This window comes from Elephas maximus, chromosome 6 (genome assembly GCF_024166365.1).
Source record: "Elephas maximus indicus isolate mEleMax1 chromosome 6, mEleMax1 primary haplotype, whole genome shotgun sequence".
NCBI classification, from domain to species: domain Eukaryota; kingdom Metazoa; phylum Chordata; class Mammalia; order Proboscidea; family Elephantidae; genus Elephas; species Elephas maximus.
In genome coordinates, this window is record NC_064824.1 from 117830174 (window position 1) to 117842640 (window position 12467).

At 50.7% G+C, this 12467-nt stretch overlaps 2 protein-coding genes across 7 annotated transcripts; one reads left to right on the top strand and one right to left on the bottom strand.

Annotated features, from left to right (window-relative positions):
* Positions 1-315: 315 nt before the first annotated feature.
* GLB1L (galactosidase beta 1 like) lies at positions 316-7798 on the bottom strand. Of its 5 annotated transcripts, none has more exons than XM_049888249.1 (17): positions 7594-7798; positions 6160-6283; positions 5817-5983; positions 5411-5561; positions 5165-5225; positions 3544-3638; positions 3278-3452; positions 3131-3189; positions 2903-3024; positions 2753-2793; positions 2427-2545; positions 2036-2110; positions 1844-1933; positions 1597-1701; positions 1188-1319; positions 741-956; positions 316-573 (listed from the first exon to the last, which is right to left on the bottom strand). In XM_049888249.1, the coding sequence occupies exons 2-17, from the start codon at positions 6214-6216 to the stop codon at positions 319-321; spliced, it is 1920 nt and encodes a 639-aa protein (XP_049744206.1). In that variant the 5' UTR covers positions 6217-6283; positions 7594-7798; the 3' UTR covers positions 316-318. The 5 variants fall into 5 exon arrangements, with proteins under 5 accessions (XP_049744206.1, XP_049744205.1, XP_049744207.1 ...); XM_049888248.1 differs by having other exon boundaries at positions 1588-1701; positions 7594-7796; XM_049888250.1 differs by lacking the exon at positions 1188-1319 and having other exon boundaries at positions 1588-1701; positions 7594-7797.
* A 20-nt stretch (positions 7799-7818) lies between these two features.
* STK16 (serine/threonine kinase 16) lies at positions 7819-11434 on the top strand. Of its 2 annotated transcripts, none has more exons than XM_049888256.1 (8): positions 7819-7868; positions 8211-8400; positions 8947-9166; positions 9470-9603; positions 9772-9892; positions 10016-10111; positions 10488-10609; positions 10738-11434. In XM_049888256.1, exons 2-8 carry the CDS (start codon positions 8315-8317, stop codon positions 10874-10876), a joined length of 918 nt encoding a protein of 305 aa, XP_049744213.1. In that variant the 5' UTR covers positions 7819-7868; positions 8211-8314; the 3' UTR covers positions 10877-11434. The 2 variants fall into 2 exon arrangements, with proteins under 2 accessions (XP_049744213.1, XP_049744214.1); XM_049888257.1 differs by lacking the exon at positions 7819-7868 and adding an exon at positions 7873-7922.
* The last annotated feature ends 1033 nt before the right edge of the window (positions 11435-12467 follow it).

Sequence of the window (12467 nt, forward strand, 5' to 3'; positions counted from 1 at the left end):
TTATAGCTCCACCTGGGGCCAACTCTAGGCCCTGAAAGGGCACATTCACACCAGCTCTAGGTTTCGTCTTCCCCATGAGGCCAGACGATATTTAGAAGATTAGGGTGAGGGGCACTCAGGAACCAGGGCAAAGATAGGGCCACAGAGGTGTGTGGAGCTGGTACTGTCTCTGGAACTTTAATCAAAATAAAGTTTGGCAAAGAAACTGCACTTGTACTTCCGTCCAGGCCTTGTGGCCTTTGGTTTTGTATGGTCCCCATGGCCAGCACCAAGGGATCCTGACCACTCCATGTCCCAGGTACAAGGGTTACCTTTCTTTCAGTGCCCACTTAACTCCATTTGTTCACCAGCTGAGAAGGAATAGAGGTATGTCCTATACAAGGTGCTATTGAGGATAGGCTTGTCCAGAAATTGGATTTGGGGCCTAGGAGGCACATTTTCTAGCTCCAGCAATGTGATTTTGTTGAATGTTCCCCTAGGAAATAGCAGGGGTCTTGGCACATAGAGGGTCTGTTGTGGCCCCCGTTTTGTCCAGTACCGGCCCAAGTTAAACCCATTGATCCAGACTTGGCCCTAGGAAGTGGGGTGGGGAAAAGAAAGGGTCAGCTTGCAAGGAAGTAGAATCTCTCCCCCGCCCTTTTTGAGTTTCCAGTCAGAGGAGTAATTTCTGCTCCCCCTCCATCATTTTCCTCTTTACCATCATACCACTACCACCCCTCAATCACCACCATCAGCAATACCTTGGACCATCCAGGTAGATACAGAAATGTGTCCCCGACTGAGCCTAAAATTGGAAACGATGCAGAGTAGAAGGTGGGGCCAGAGGAAGTTGAAGGTTGTGATCTTCTTGGCAACTGGATATGAAACCACCACTTTACAAGACTATCAATTTTCAGAGGGAATATGAGCCACTGGGTAAGGACTACGTGCCCCATAAGTGGTGGCTCTAACAGGCCCTGTGGGGAAGGCAAATGAAAATTAATCATCCACTAATCTCTGCGGCCAAACCAGATCCCTAACCAAGCCCTGGGATATAACCGGTAGCCATGTCAAGATCCCTGCAAGCCATTACTTCTCTGCCTGACTCCAAAGGACATAGCTCTGGTTATCTTGCATGAGGCCCCTGTCCTTCCAAGAGAGGATGGTCGATAAGGGTATTGGGGGTAGGAATGGCAAGGCTAGCTCACCTTGAAGTCACTGCTGTTAGACCCAAAACTGAGCCTCCCCATGTTTTCCACCAAGACATCCAGTTTGTCCCCCATTTTCCCCGTCAAAAATAATCTGTGTTTCATGTTTCGTTCCAAAACACCCTGAAACACCTGTGGATAAGAGAGGCTCTATGAGAAGAAGGGCTCAGCATCTAGCTCCTGGCTGTTACACAGGAAGCCTATTTGGAGGGCAAAGAGAATGTGAGCCCATCTATCAGTTACCCATCTGTTCTGGAACTCTACTCTTAGTCAAACTTTCTCCTCCCAGCTTCTCTCTGGACCCCTGCAAATGTAAGCAGGCAGGTGGAAAAAGATATCGGAACTTAAAGCTAAAGCACACTGGGGAGGGGAGGAAGTGAGCCTGGATTCAGGCTCTTACCCCATTCACCATCACGTAGGCACGGTCATGGAGTCCATCATTTGGCACCCAGAAGGATGTCGGCTCTGTAAAGGTATTGACCAGATGGGTCCGGTACAACACAAAGCCATGGTCCTGGATGTGGAAGAGCAAGTACTTAAGATGAACTGAGAAATAAGAAATGATACTGTGGGGAAGATGGGTAGCCAGAGGGAACCTTTGGCTATGGCTGTTGAAGAAAATTTCCAAACCTACCAGGTGTGCATTTATGCCCTACCTGCTTGACAGCCTCAAAGGTCATCGGCAAGATTGAACGGATGGGCCCTTGGGGGCATAGGAAGTCTAGGAATGCCAGCAAACTTCCATCCTATTAGAATAACAGAAAAGTATCAGAATAGAGGGACAGGACAGGATGGGATACTTAGAGAATAAAGGAGTAGAACTAGAGAAAAGATGAAGAGGAACTTACCAGGTGCAGAGTCAAAGGTCCAAGCATCATCTTGGGGCTGGGGGGAGGTAAGGGTCCCAAGGGAATTTCCTGGAACTGAACCCAAATTCTCTCAAGAGCCATAGGTAAGCCACAGGAACAACCCCTATTCCAAGGCCCTAGAGCAGGGAGCCTCATGTAGCTGGGGTCCAGACAAGGGCTCCGGGGGTCATAAAACCCTGTAATTTTGCACACAAGTGTATAGCTCTCCAAATAGTCACATGTCAGTGGGGAATGTTTCCCTGGGACACTCAGAGGGCTCTGTGGCTCAGGCAAGAACCACTGCTTTATGGGATCCCTCTACAAACAACTTGACCACTTCCTTTCCCCAAATTAATAAAAGTCTTTGAAGCTTGATGAAGTGATAGTGCACCTTGCTGATGACATTCCGAAGAGCAAAAAGCTTAGGTGTGGGGTCTCCTGCTTCAGAGAGGGGTGCATCGTAGTCATAGCTGGTAGTAATTGGAAGGAAGTACCCTTTCTCATCAGCACCTGGGGTTGAACCAATTTAATTAATTAACTTAAATATTTCAGATGATAGGCAATAAGCAAAGAAAGGGTTTGATGCAGTGAATTTTGCCATCAGAGGTAGCAGCAGTGGCCATACCTAGTTTCTAGACATCCTGAACGATCCAGCCCTCAGGTTCTAATTCCTTGCTACCTCCCTGCTTTTCTGCCCCAGGGACCATCTGGACTCACCATTCCAGTATCCAAAGTTGGTACCTCCATGGAACATGTACCTGATGTGGGGGAGGGTACAGGGAAAGGTAAAAGCTGACCCATTAAGTCTTAACATCCATCCCCAACTCCCCGAACAGATTCATGTTGGCCTCAGTGCCTCCAAGTTACATGTTCACACTGGCTCCCAACTTCAGCATGTTCTCTAGTCCCTTGGTTACAGCTGGAATGGACCGTGTGGAATGATTCTGGCCCCAGTAATCCAGCCAGCCTGTGTAGTACTCAGAGTTTACCTAGAGTGTGAAGTGAAAGGAAAATGGGGTGAGCAAGATGGGAACCAAGCTCGACTTTTTCCCATCCCTGACTCTTGCTTTGATTCCCCTGCCTCTGGCCCCTCACCAATGGCCCATGGGGTTCATACTTCCGAAGCTGGTTAAAGATTTTGGTCATGTTGTCGGCTGCAGAAAGGAGGCAGAGGTGAAAGATAAACATTATAGAAGAGGTGCCCCTTCCCCTGACCATATTCCTACCCCTTGCTTAGGAGACCTGGGCCAAAATCTACAGTGGTATAGAGTCCCTGGAGGGTGCCACATTTGAGTCCTTCAGGCCCATCAGTGGTAAAGAGCAAGATCTTGTCTCCCAGTATTGTACGGAAGAGCCCAGCCAGGTGCCTCATGTAGCTGAAATCACAGGCCTTATAACTACCATATTCATTCTCCACCTGCCAGGAAGAAGGGAAAAAGGAGTTCAGTGAGGAGGTTAAGGACCTCCTACACCCCCTTTTCCTTGCCCAGTCAACTTTTCACTTGTACCTGAATGCTAATGATGTTGCCCCCATTGTGGTACAGCCATGGATATATCTTGGGCAGCAAGACATGAAACCAGGAGTCCACTGCAGCAAGGAAGTCTAAAGGAAGAAGCCGCGCTCTCTGAGCCCACAGTGCTCTGCTCATTAGGGGCTACCACAACCTCTGCACACACATACACAAACACACCAACCAGCGTCAATACTAGCAACTTCCATGCTGACTATACTTGGGGCTGCAGTCTCCATCTGACTTATCTGAACCAAATCCATTGCCGCTGAGTCGATTCCGACTCACAGTGACCCTACAAGACAGAGTAGAACTGCCCTATATGGTTTCCGAGGAGCAGCCGGTGGATTTGAACTGCTGACCTTTTGATTAGCAGCCGAGCTCTTAACCACTGTGCCACCAGGGCTCCTCCATCCCACTTGCTGTTGTTAGGTGCCGTCAAGTCATTCCTGACTCATAGCAACCCTATGTACAACAGAACGAAGCACTGTCTAGAACTGCGCCATCCTCACAATCGTTGTTATGCTTGAGCCCATTGTTGCAGCCACTATATCAATCCATCTAGTTGAGGGTCTTTTTCTTTTTTCTTGACCCTCTACTTTACCAAGCATGATGTCCTTCTCCAGGGACTTGTCCCTCCTGATAACATGCCCAAAGTATGTGAGATGAAGTCTTGCCACCCTTGCTTCTAAGGAGCATTTTGGCTGTACTTCTTCTAAGACAGATGTGTTTGTTCTTCTGGCAGTCCATGGTACACTCAATATTCTTTGCCAACACCATAATTCAAAGGCATCAATTCTTCTTTGGTCTTCGTTTTTCACTGTCCAGCTTTCACACGCAATATGAGGTGACTGAAAAGGCCATGGCTTGGGTTAGGTGCACCTTAGTCCTTAAAGTGACATCTTTGCTTTTTAACACTTTAAAGAGGTCTTTTGCAGCAGGTTTGCCAAATGCAATGCGTCGTTTGATTTCTTGACTGCTGGCTTCCATGGGTGTTGATTGTGGGTCCAAGTAAAATGAAATCCTTGACAACTTCATTCTTCTCTCCGTTTATCCCACTTATACATAACTAAATCTGGGAAGCACTGACTGACTCTTGTCAGAAGAAACTCAACCCTAAGCACTCATATATTTGCATATCAATGGAATTTCAACATAGGAGACCTTAAAGCAGTGTTTCTTACACATTTGTTTTTTTCCTGTAATAAAAATGTTAAATACATCTTAAACCTTATAGAGCTATTATTATGTAATCAGCTTATGCCTCAAATTGCTATAAAGTGGCCTGTGAATTCACAGAAATGTGTAATGTGTAACCTGTACCCTAATGCACTGTCCGGTCGATTTTAGCCATCAATTGAAAGATCCCTGGTTTACATTAGGTAAAAAAGGTAGCATGCCTTAAATTCTCAACTCCTACTTGTGATTTCTGTGATTCACTCTCAGGTCTTCATGCATGTTATTACTTCTGCCTGACATTTTTTTTGTCCCCACTTCCTTCATTTGGCCAATTGCAACTCATGCTTAAATTATAGCTCGCTTCCTCAAGAAAACCTTCTCTGATACCTGAGCCAATTGTTGTTTGCCTTCTTCTATTGAATCTTCTGTCTCAACTCACCTGGATCTGAGGTTCTCAGATGAATTTTAGGTTTTCGAAGCAACCAGGATGGGAGACCCCCCTGAGAGAAACATAAACACAAGGAAGAGTGTAGGTTTTGTTGTTTTGGGGTGGAGTGGGGGAGGTAGGAAGGGAGGAAGTTCAGTGCAGTGTTGGAAGTGGCCCTACAGTATGGGCAGAAGGGAGTTGTCTAGGAATCATACAAGGGTGGCTTTGGTTCTTCTATCCCTTCTCCAACTAACTCACCATCTCCCACTCTGCACAAATATAAGGTCCTGGTCTCAGTATGACCAACAAGTTCGCCTTATTTGCCTCATTCAGAAACGCAGTGAGGTCCCGGCTGCCATTAAAGTTATAGACCCCAGGCTCTGGCTCATGGTAGTTCCAAGGCACGTAACTGGAGGAAAGAAGAGGTTAACAGGGCCCAAAGTGGAGAGATACCAGTGAGGCCTAAGGGCTCAGGCTCTGCAGGAAATCTCCAGGAAGCAGTTGGAAAAATGTCCTGGCCCACCCTTTCCCACCCTTGGCCTGGGAGCCCTGGTGCTCCAACCCCTCTCCATCCTGTGCCAGTCTTTCTGCCCCAAGCTTCCTCCTAAGGGGGTGGTACGAAGGGTAAGCCCCGCCTCTCCACGGCTCTCTGAGCACTTCTTACAACTGTATGGCGTTAAGGCCGCTCATTCGCATTTTGAAAAGCCGGTCTGCCCAAAGCACCCGCGGTACCCGGAAGTAGTGCAGGCTGCCAGATACATAGCGGAACGGAACCCCGTCCAGGAGGAACCGGTTATGATCCCGATCCACTACGAAAGACCGAGTGTCTGCCTGCAAATTAAAGTAGAGACGCTGCTCAGCAGAGGTCTGCAGTGGGGATCAGCGTCTGCCGAGAGCGGAGAATATGTAAATAGCCCCGCCAGTTATTATTTTTACTTTCCCTACATCCGCCGAATCTGATCCGGCCTCATCGAACCCGGCAGGCCGGCTCAACCCTCTTATCTTACCTGGGGCAGCAGCAGCGTCAGGAACGGCAGCAGCAGAGAGAGAAGGCAGGGCGGCATCTTGGGAGCCACGGCGCTTGCAGGGCTCCTAGTTTTGAGACTGAGGTCCAACCGTCACGTGGGATTCCTGGGAGGGAACCTCAGTGAGCAAGGGGGCGGAGACCACCCCAAGTTGCCAGAAGATTACCCTGGACTTTTGTCTCCAGCCTGCAGCCACCTGCCACTCTACTAGATTGTAAAATCCTCTATATCTTGCTACTCAAAGTGCAATCCATCGGACCAGCTTCGTCAGCATAACCTGGGAGCTAGTTAGAAATACAGAATCTCAGGTCCTTTCTCAGACCTATGGAACCAGAATTTGTATTTTAACAACATCCTCAGGAGACCCTAAACACATTCAAGACTGAGAATCACAGCTCTACTAGAATAACTCCCTAAAGGCAAGCAGTGCCTGGTCCATCTTAAATCCTCCAGAGTGGACACACAGCAGGTTAAATATAGACGAATGAATGTCAGAACCAGGGGCTAACGCCTGTTCAGAACTAAGGGAAACCTCAGACAATCTTCCCCATGATCGGGGTATGAAAACGGAGAACCAGGTTACAAAAGGGATGTTTCTCCTGGAAAGCCCTGTTTGAGAAAAAGGGTCCGTCCTGGCCATTCATTCCATCTTATCCCCATCCCACTCTCCCAGTTCATCCCTGCCTGCCTGAGCAAGAGATTTTAAGAATAACTGCTTGGTGCCAAGATTTGGGAATTTGTCAGTCTCCATTCCTCCTGCCCTCACAGTCCCAAGCCTGGGATGTGAGGACCAGGGTAATTAGTAATAATTACCGTTATTGTTTTTTTTAACACTTACTGAAGGCTATGTGTTAGATATTATGCTAAGCACTTCATATCTCATTTAATCCTCAAAGAACTCTGAGGTAGATAATTATCATCCCCATTTTACAGATGAGGAAATTGAGGGACAGAAATATTAAGTAACCTGTTCATAGTTACACACTAGTTCAGTAGCACTGGGATTTGAACTCAGCAGTCTGGCTTCATGGTTCAGGCAGGTAACCATAGGCACCATACAACCTTTGGGACTACGGCCTGTATCCCAGATGTTCGCTGTGCAATGAGATAGAAAGGCTGAAGGATAAAGACTAGGGAAAGTGAGGCTCAGAGACGTTAAGTAACTTGCCCGAGGTCACACAGCTAGTAGGCTGTTCAGTTCGGATTTAGACCCTGGCAGTCTGGTTCACGAGTCTGATCTTAACCACTAAGCCTAGAGTGGTGGGATCCGGGCCAGAGCCCTGGAGGTTGTGTGGCTTCAGAGCTCACAGCTCCAGCAGTCCAGACCTCGAGCACCTGCTTCTCCCTGTGTCCCCGGGTTGTACAGTAGACGGCCGCTTTCTGGCCCCAGAGCGCGGGAGGTATGAGACCCCCTACCTCGGGCATTGGGAGATGGAGGTCCTGGGGGCCTAGGGCCGGGCCCGGTTTTGCTCCCCTTTGGCTCAAGTGCCTGCGTCTTGAAGGCCAGGTGGGACCCCTCGCCTGGGACCCGTCCTCCCCAGGCCTAGCCTGCCCCGGGCTTCGCAGCGCGGCGCCCCCACATCGTCCGGGTGCCCAGCGGTTGCTATGATACCGCGGGCCGTTATGCCGGCGCGGACTGATGATGTAACCACTGTTTCCGGCCGCTAGCGCGTCCCTGTCGCCCGAGCCAGGTCAGTGGGGGGCCGGGGCTGGGGGACCCTGGGCTCTGCGCGCGGTTGCCGAGGGTGGGTCCTAGAAGGGATGGGTCCTGGAAGGGGTGGGCCCCAGCCTCGCACCTCCCGCGAACTGCCCTGCCTTGCCTTTACGGCCCGACGGGCGTGGGAGCGGGGGCCGCCCAAAGGTGGCCTGAGGTTGGCGGAAGCGGCGTGGTAGTTGTTACGTGGCCTGAGGCTTTAAGGCACCTGACCCCAGCCTTGTTGGAGCTGGTGTCGCCAGGTCCTCAGATCCAGGCCTCTGCTTTCCGCATTGGTACCTCAGGGGTCGTCGCGACTGTTCCTTTCTGTTCTTTACAGCATGCTCTGCTGGGCCCTCAGTGCATGGCCTGGAAGAGCCCACTCATCCTGAACGAATTCTTCTGCAGCCTCAGACCGTCTTTGAGGAGGATGACTGAGACACTATGGGCCATGCGCTGTGTGTCTGCTCTCGGGGAACTGTCGTCATTGACAATAAGCGCTACCTCTTCATACAGAAACTGGGGGAGGGGTGAGTGTTTGGAAATCACTGAGCGAGTTCCCAGATTATGGTGATTGAAGGACACCAATCCATACATGACAGGGGTATAAGGGTTTTAACTCTGTCCTCTAAGTCACCTAACGGGGCCTAGCTGCATGGTAGTCAAAAAGGTGAATTCTGCAGCCAGGCCTCCTAGATCTACCTTGTGTGACCTTGGTAAGCCATGGTTTTGTCATATGCTTGATGGAGATAATCATGTTTCGCTGATGGAGTTGTGAGGATTGAGATGATGTGTATAAGAGGGCAAGCCCAGTGCCTGGTCCATAAACACTTGGTAAATGTTGGCTGTTATTCATTTAACATTTATTGAGCATCTGCCAAGTACAGAACTCTGTGTTACGATCGTAGTACCTCAGAAATGACTATGTCGCTGTTCTCGAGGAGCTCAAAGTATGATAGTCTTCAGATGGGTTTCTACTAGTTGGGAAATACAGCCTTCTTCCCCCAGGGAATTCTTCTGGGTGCAGGCATTGCGGGAGATGACCGTGGTCCTTCACTGACCCCTTTGGCCCACAGTGGGTTCAGCTATGTGGACCTAGTGGAGGGGTTACATGATGGACACTTCTACGCCCTGAAGCGAATTCTGTGTCACGAGCAGCAGGACCGGGAGGAGGCCCAGCGAGAAGCAGACATGCATCGGCTCTTCCATCACCCCAATATCCTCCACCTCGTGGCTTACTGTATGAGGGAGCGGGGCTCGAAACATGAGGCCTGGCTGCTGCTACCCTTCTTCAAGGTCAGAAGGACTCTTGGATGTGGAGGGGGTTGCAATAGAGCCACTTACTAAGGGCTGTGTGGGCAGTCAAATGTGTAGGAAGCAGGGACCATGTCCTGGGTTTGGCCACTCAGATTTGGGGTTTAGAGGAACCCCAGTGGGACACATGGAGCTGCCATGAGTCAGAATCGACTCAACGACACTTGGTTTGGTTTTTTGATTTTAAGTGGGACTGTGGGATCTGAGGTGTGTGTGGTGAACAGGTTGATAGGCTTTGACAGAGCGAACAGAAGGCTCAGGAAAACTGGGGAAATTGTGTTGCAGAGAGGTACGCTGTGGAATGAGATAGAGAGACTGAAGGACAGAGGCAGCTTCTTGACTGAGGACCAAATCCTGCTGCTGCTGCTGGGTATCTGCAGAGGCCTTGAGGCCATTCATGCCAAGGGTTATGCCCACAGGTCAGTGGGAGGATCCCCTACTTACTGGGCAAAGAGGAAGAGCCTCACCAAAAGAAATGGGAAGTCTTTGCTCTCCTTTCAAGCAACAGCCCCCATGATTCTTTTGTTCCTTGGGATTTTGGCCTTACTGTCCAGGGATGCTCATGATTCACTCCCACTTCACTATAGAGACCTAAAGCCCACCAATATCTTGCTTGGAGATGAGGGGCAGCCTGTTTTAATGGACTTGGGTTCCATGAATCAAGCACGTATCCACGTGGAGGGTTCCCGCCAGGCCCTGGCCCTGCAGGTGAGTCTCCAGGTTTGTTTGTCCACCTGTTCCCCATCCTCAGTCCCTTCTGGGGCATGCCCCAATTTGGTCACATGACTGTGGCCTGTGACCCACTTTTGAGCTCTGGGGCCACTGTTCCAGGACTGGGCGGCCCAGCGATGCACCATCTCCTACCGGGCCCCGGAGCTCTTCTCCGTGCAGAGCCACTGTGTCATTGATGAGCAGACTGACGTCTGGGTGAGGAGCATATGGCTGGGAACCTGGGCAGGGGAGGATTGCTGCTCTGTACTCACTGTGCAGTAGAGGGTAGATCTGTGGTTTCTACTGCATGAGGCCCCAGGAACCATGGTATGTCCCCATCCTCCTTGGCTTCCTTCCTGGGACTGTCACAGATACTGTAGTCAACTGCTCAGGAAGTGGTATAATTCCTGCCCTTGAGCAGGGTGGGTACAGCTACATGTCAGGGCTAAAGACAGTGGCTAAGCAAGAGATACAGAGGCCTCCAGATAAGTGGCAGTTTCTGTGGGCCCTGATAGTGCCCTTTGACTGAGCAGCAAGGGATGGGTCTTACCTCCATCAGTTCCCTTCCAGAGAGTAACCCAGGTATGCTCAGTCCCTAGGCTGTGTGCTGTATGCCATGATGTTTGGGGAAGGCCCTTATGACATGGTGTTCCAGAAGGGTGACAGTGTGGCCCTTGCTGTGCAGAACCAGCTCAGCATTCCACAAAGCTCCAGGTAAGCAATAAAAGGGACACCAAGTGTTTCAGACACCTCCCTCTGGTGTTAGCTGCGCTGGGGCCTTAGCAAGCGGGGAATGGGTTGCCCTCCAGTCCTCCAGTCAGCCTGCCTTCCTCCCTCTACAGGCATTCTTCAGCATTGCGGCAGTTGGTGGCTTCCATGATGACTGTGGACCCCCAGCAGCGCCCTCTCATTCCTGTCCTTCTCAGTCAGGTGGAGGCACTGCAGCCCCTACCTCCTGGCCAGCACACTTCCCAAATCTGAAGAAACCAGTGGCCCTTTGAGAAAGTGGACCCTTGTGCCTTGGAAAGAGGCTCCTGTGCCTCACTGGAATCTCCATCCATTCTATCCAGGACTGTTGTCTTATAATTGGGGACAGGAGAGGCAGGGACAGTCATCTTAGTCCTGCATCTGTGCTTCTGCTCTTACCCCCAAAAGCAACAACTGGGCAAGTTGCCTGACTGAGTTGGGGGTGGTGGGTAGGGGAAAGGGAAACTGATCAGAATATGGTACATGACTCTGAGCAGGACTACTGAGCTCATATCATGGTCTGCCTCCAAACCTGGAGCAGGAGAATATATAAACAGAAGAATAAAGCGAAAGCCTGTTGGTGTAGTTCTTCATTTCATTGTTGCTAGAGTGAAAGGATGCAGGGGCCCCAAATTGTGGTTGTCATTTCCTGGGGAATAGCATGGGAAGGACTGGTATAGAGTCAGGAAAGGCGTGACTTCATCCTCCCATGCAAGGAGGCAGGTATCCTTCCTTTAGATCTAGCTGGTTGGCAGTGAGCTTGTCCTAGCCAAAAACTTAAAGCTGCACTGCCTTCAGCTGGCTTCTACCTGTGCCAAGAACTGGAACCAGGGCCCCCTAAAAGCACACTCAATTAGTTTTTTCATTCCTTCCCTGCCAGGGGTGGGTAGCTTGGCCAAAGCAGCCCAGGTGGTTTGCCAGGCAAGGCCTTCTGGGTGCAGACTCCCAAGGAAGCTTTGGGGCAGGTCTCCCAGCCTCCCTGTGGGGGCAAGGGGAGTGGAGGTGGCAGCCATTTTGGCACAGGTCTCTCCCTAATGGTCCCAGCTCACACACGGTTAATGATTAATGAGGCCAGGGTGGCTGGCAGTATCCAGCTGCCACTTCCTGCCTGCTCTGCTGAGTAAACAGGGGCCCTGCCTTGGTTGGGCTTGAAACCTGTTCCTCAGGTAAGGGCACTGCGTCCCTGACTCACCAGGGAGGGAAAGGTGATTCAGGCCTCTCCTCCAGAGAGCGAAGCTTCCCCCTCCCAACCACACCCACCCCCACATGCCGACGTCAGCGTGGGGCCTGGGGTGCCTATTAGCAAAGTTGAAATTTTCCCCAGGGCCCAGGCAGGAGGCTCCCACCAGCTAGCATGGAGGCTGGGAGGCTGAGGCCAGAAAGAAAGCACAAACAGAGGGGAGATGACCTGACTTTTAATGGCACAGCCCCAAGCCCCAGCAAAGCAGCAGGACAAACTGTAAGCTATGCAAAGCTGCTGGGAGGTGCAGTGGCACAAACAACTCCAGGAGATCACACTTGTCCCTTCCCATCCCCCAAGCTTATGACTAGGCTTCATGCCCAGGAATTCTGGGCCAGGCCAGCCCAGCCCCACTCCCAAACCCTCAAAATGCAGTGGAGCCTGGGCCAAGCCTTGTTTCCAGAGCTGGTCCATGCAGAAGCAGCAGGAAGAACAGAGTAGCAGTCCAACTCTCAAATACAGAAACCACTGGACTTAAGGTCCTACTTGGAAAGAAACTGAAGACTCAGTATCCTCCAATAGCTTGTGGCTGGACAGAGAGGCCCATAACTGGTCCTCATCTCCTCCCTATCCTGGGTGCCCCCA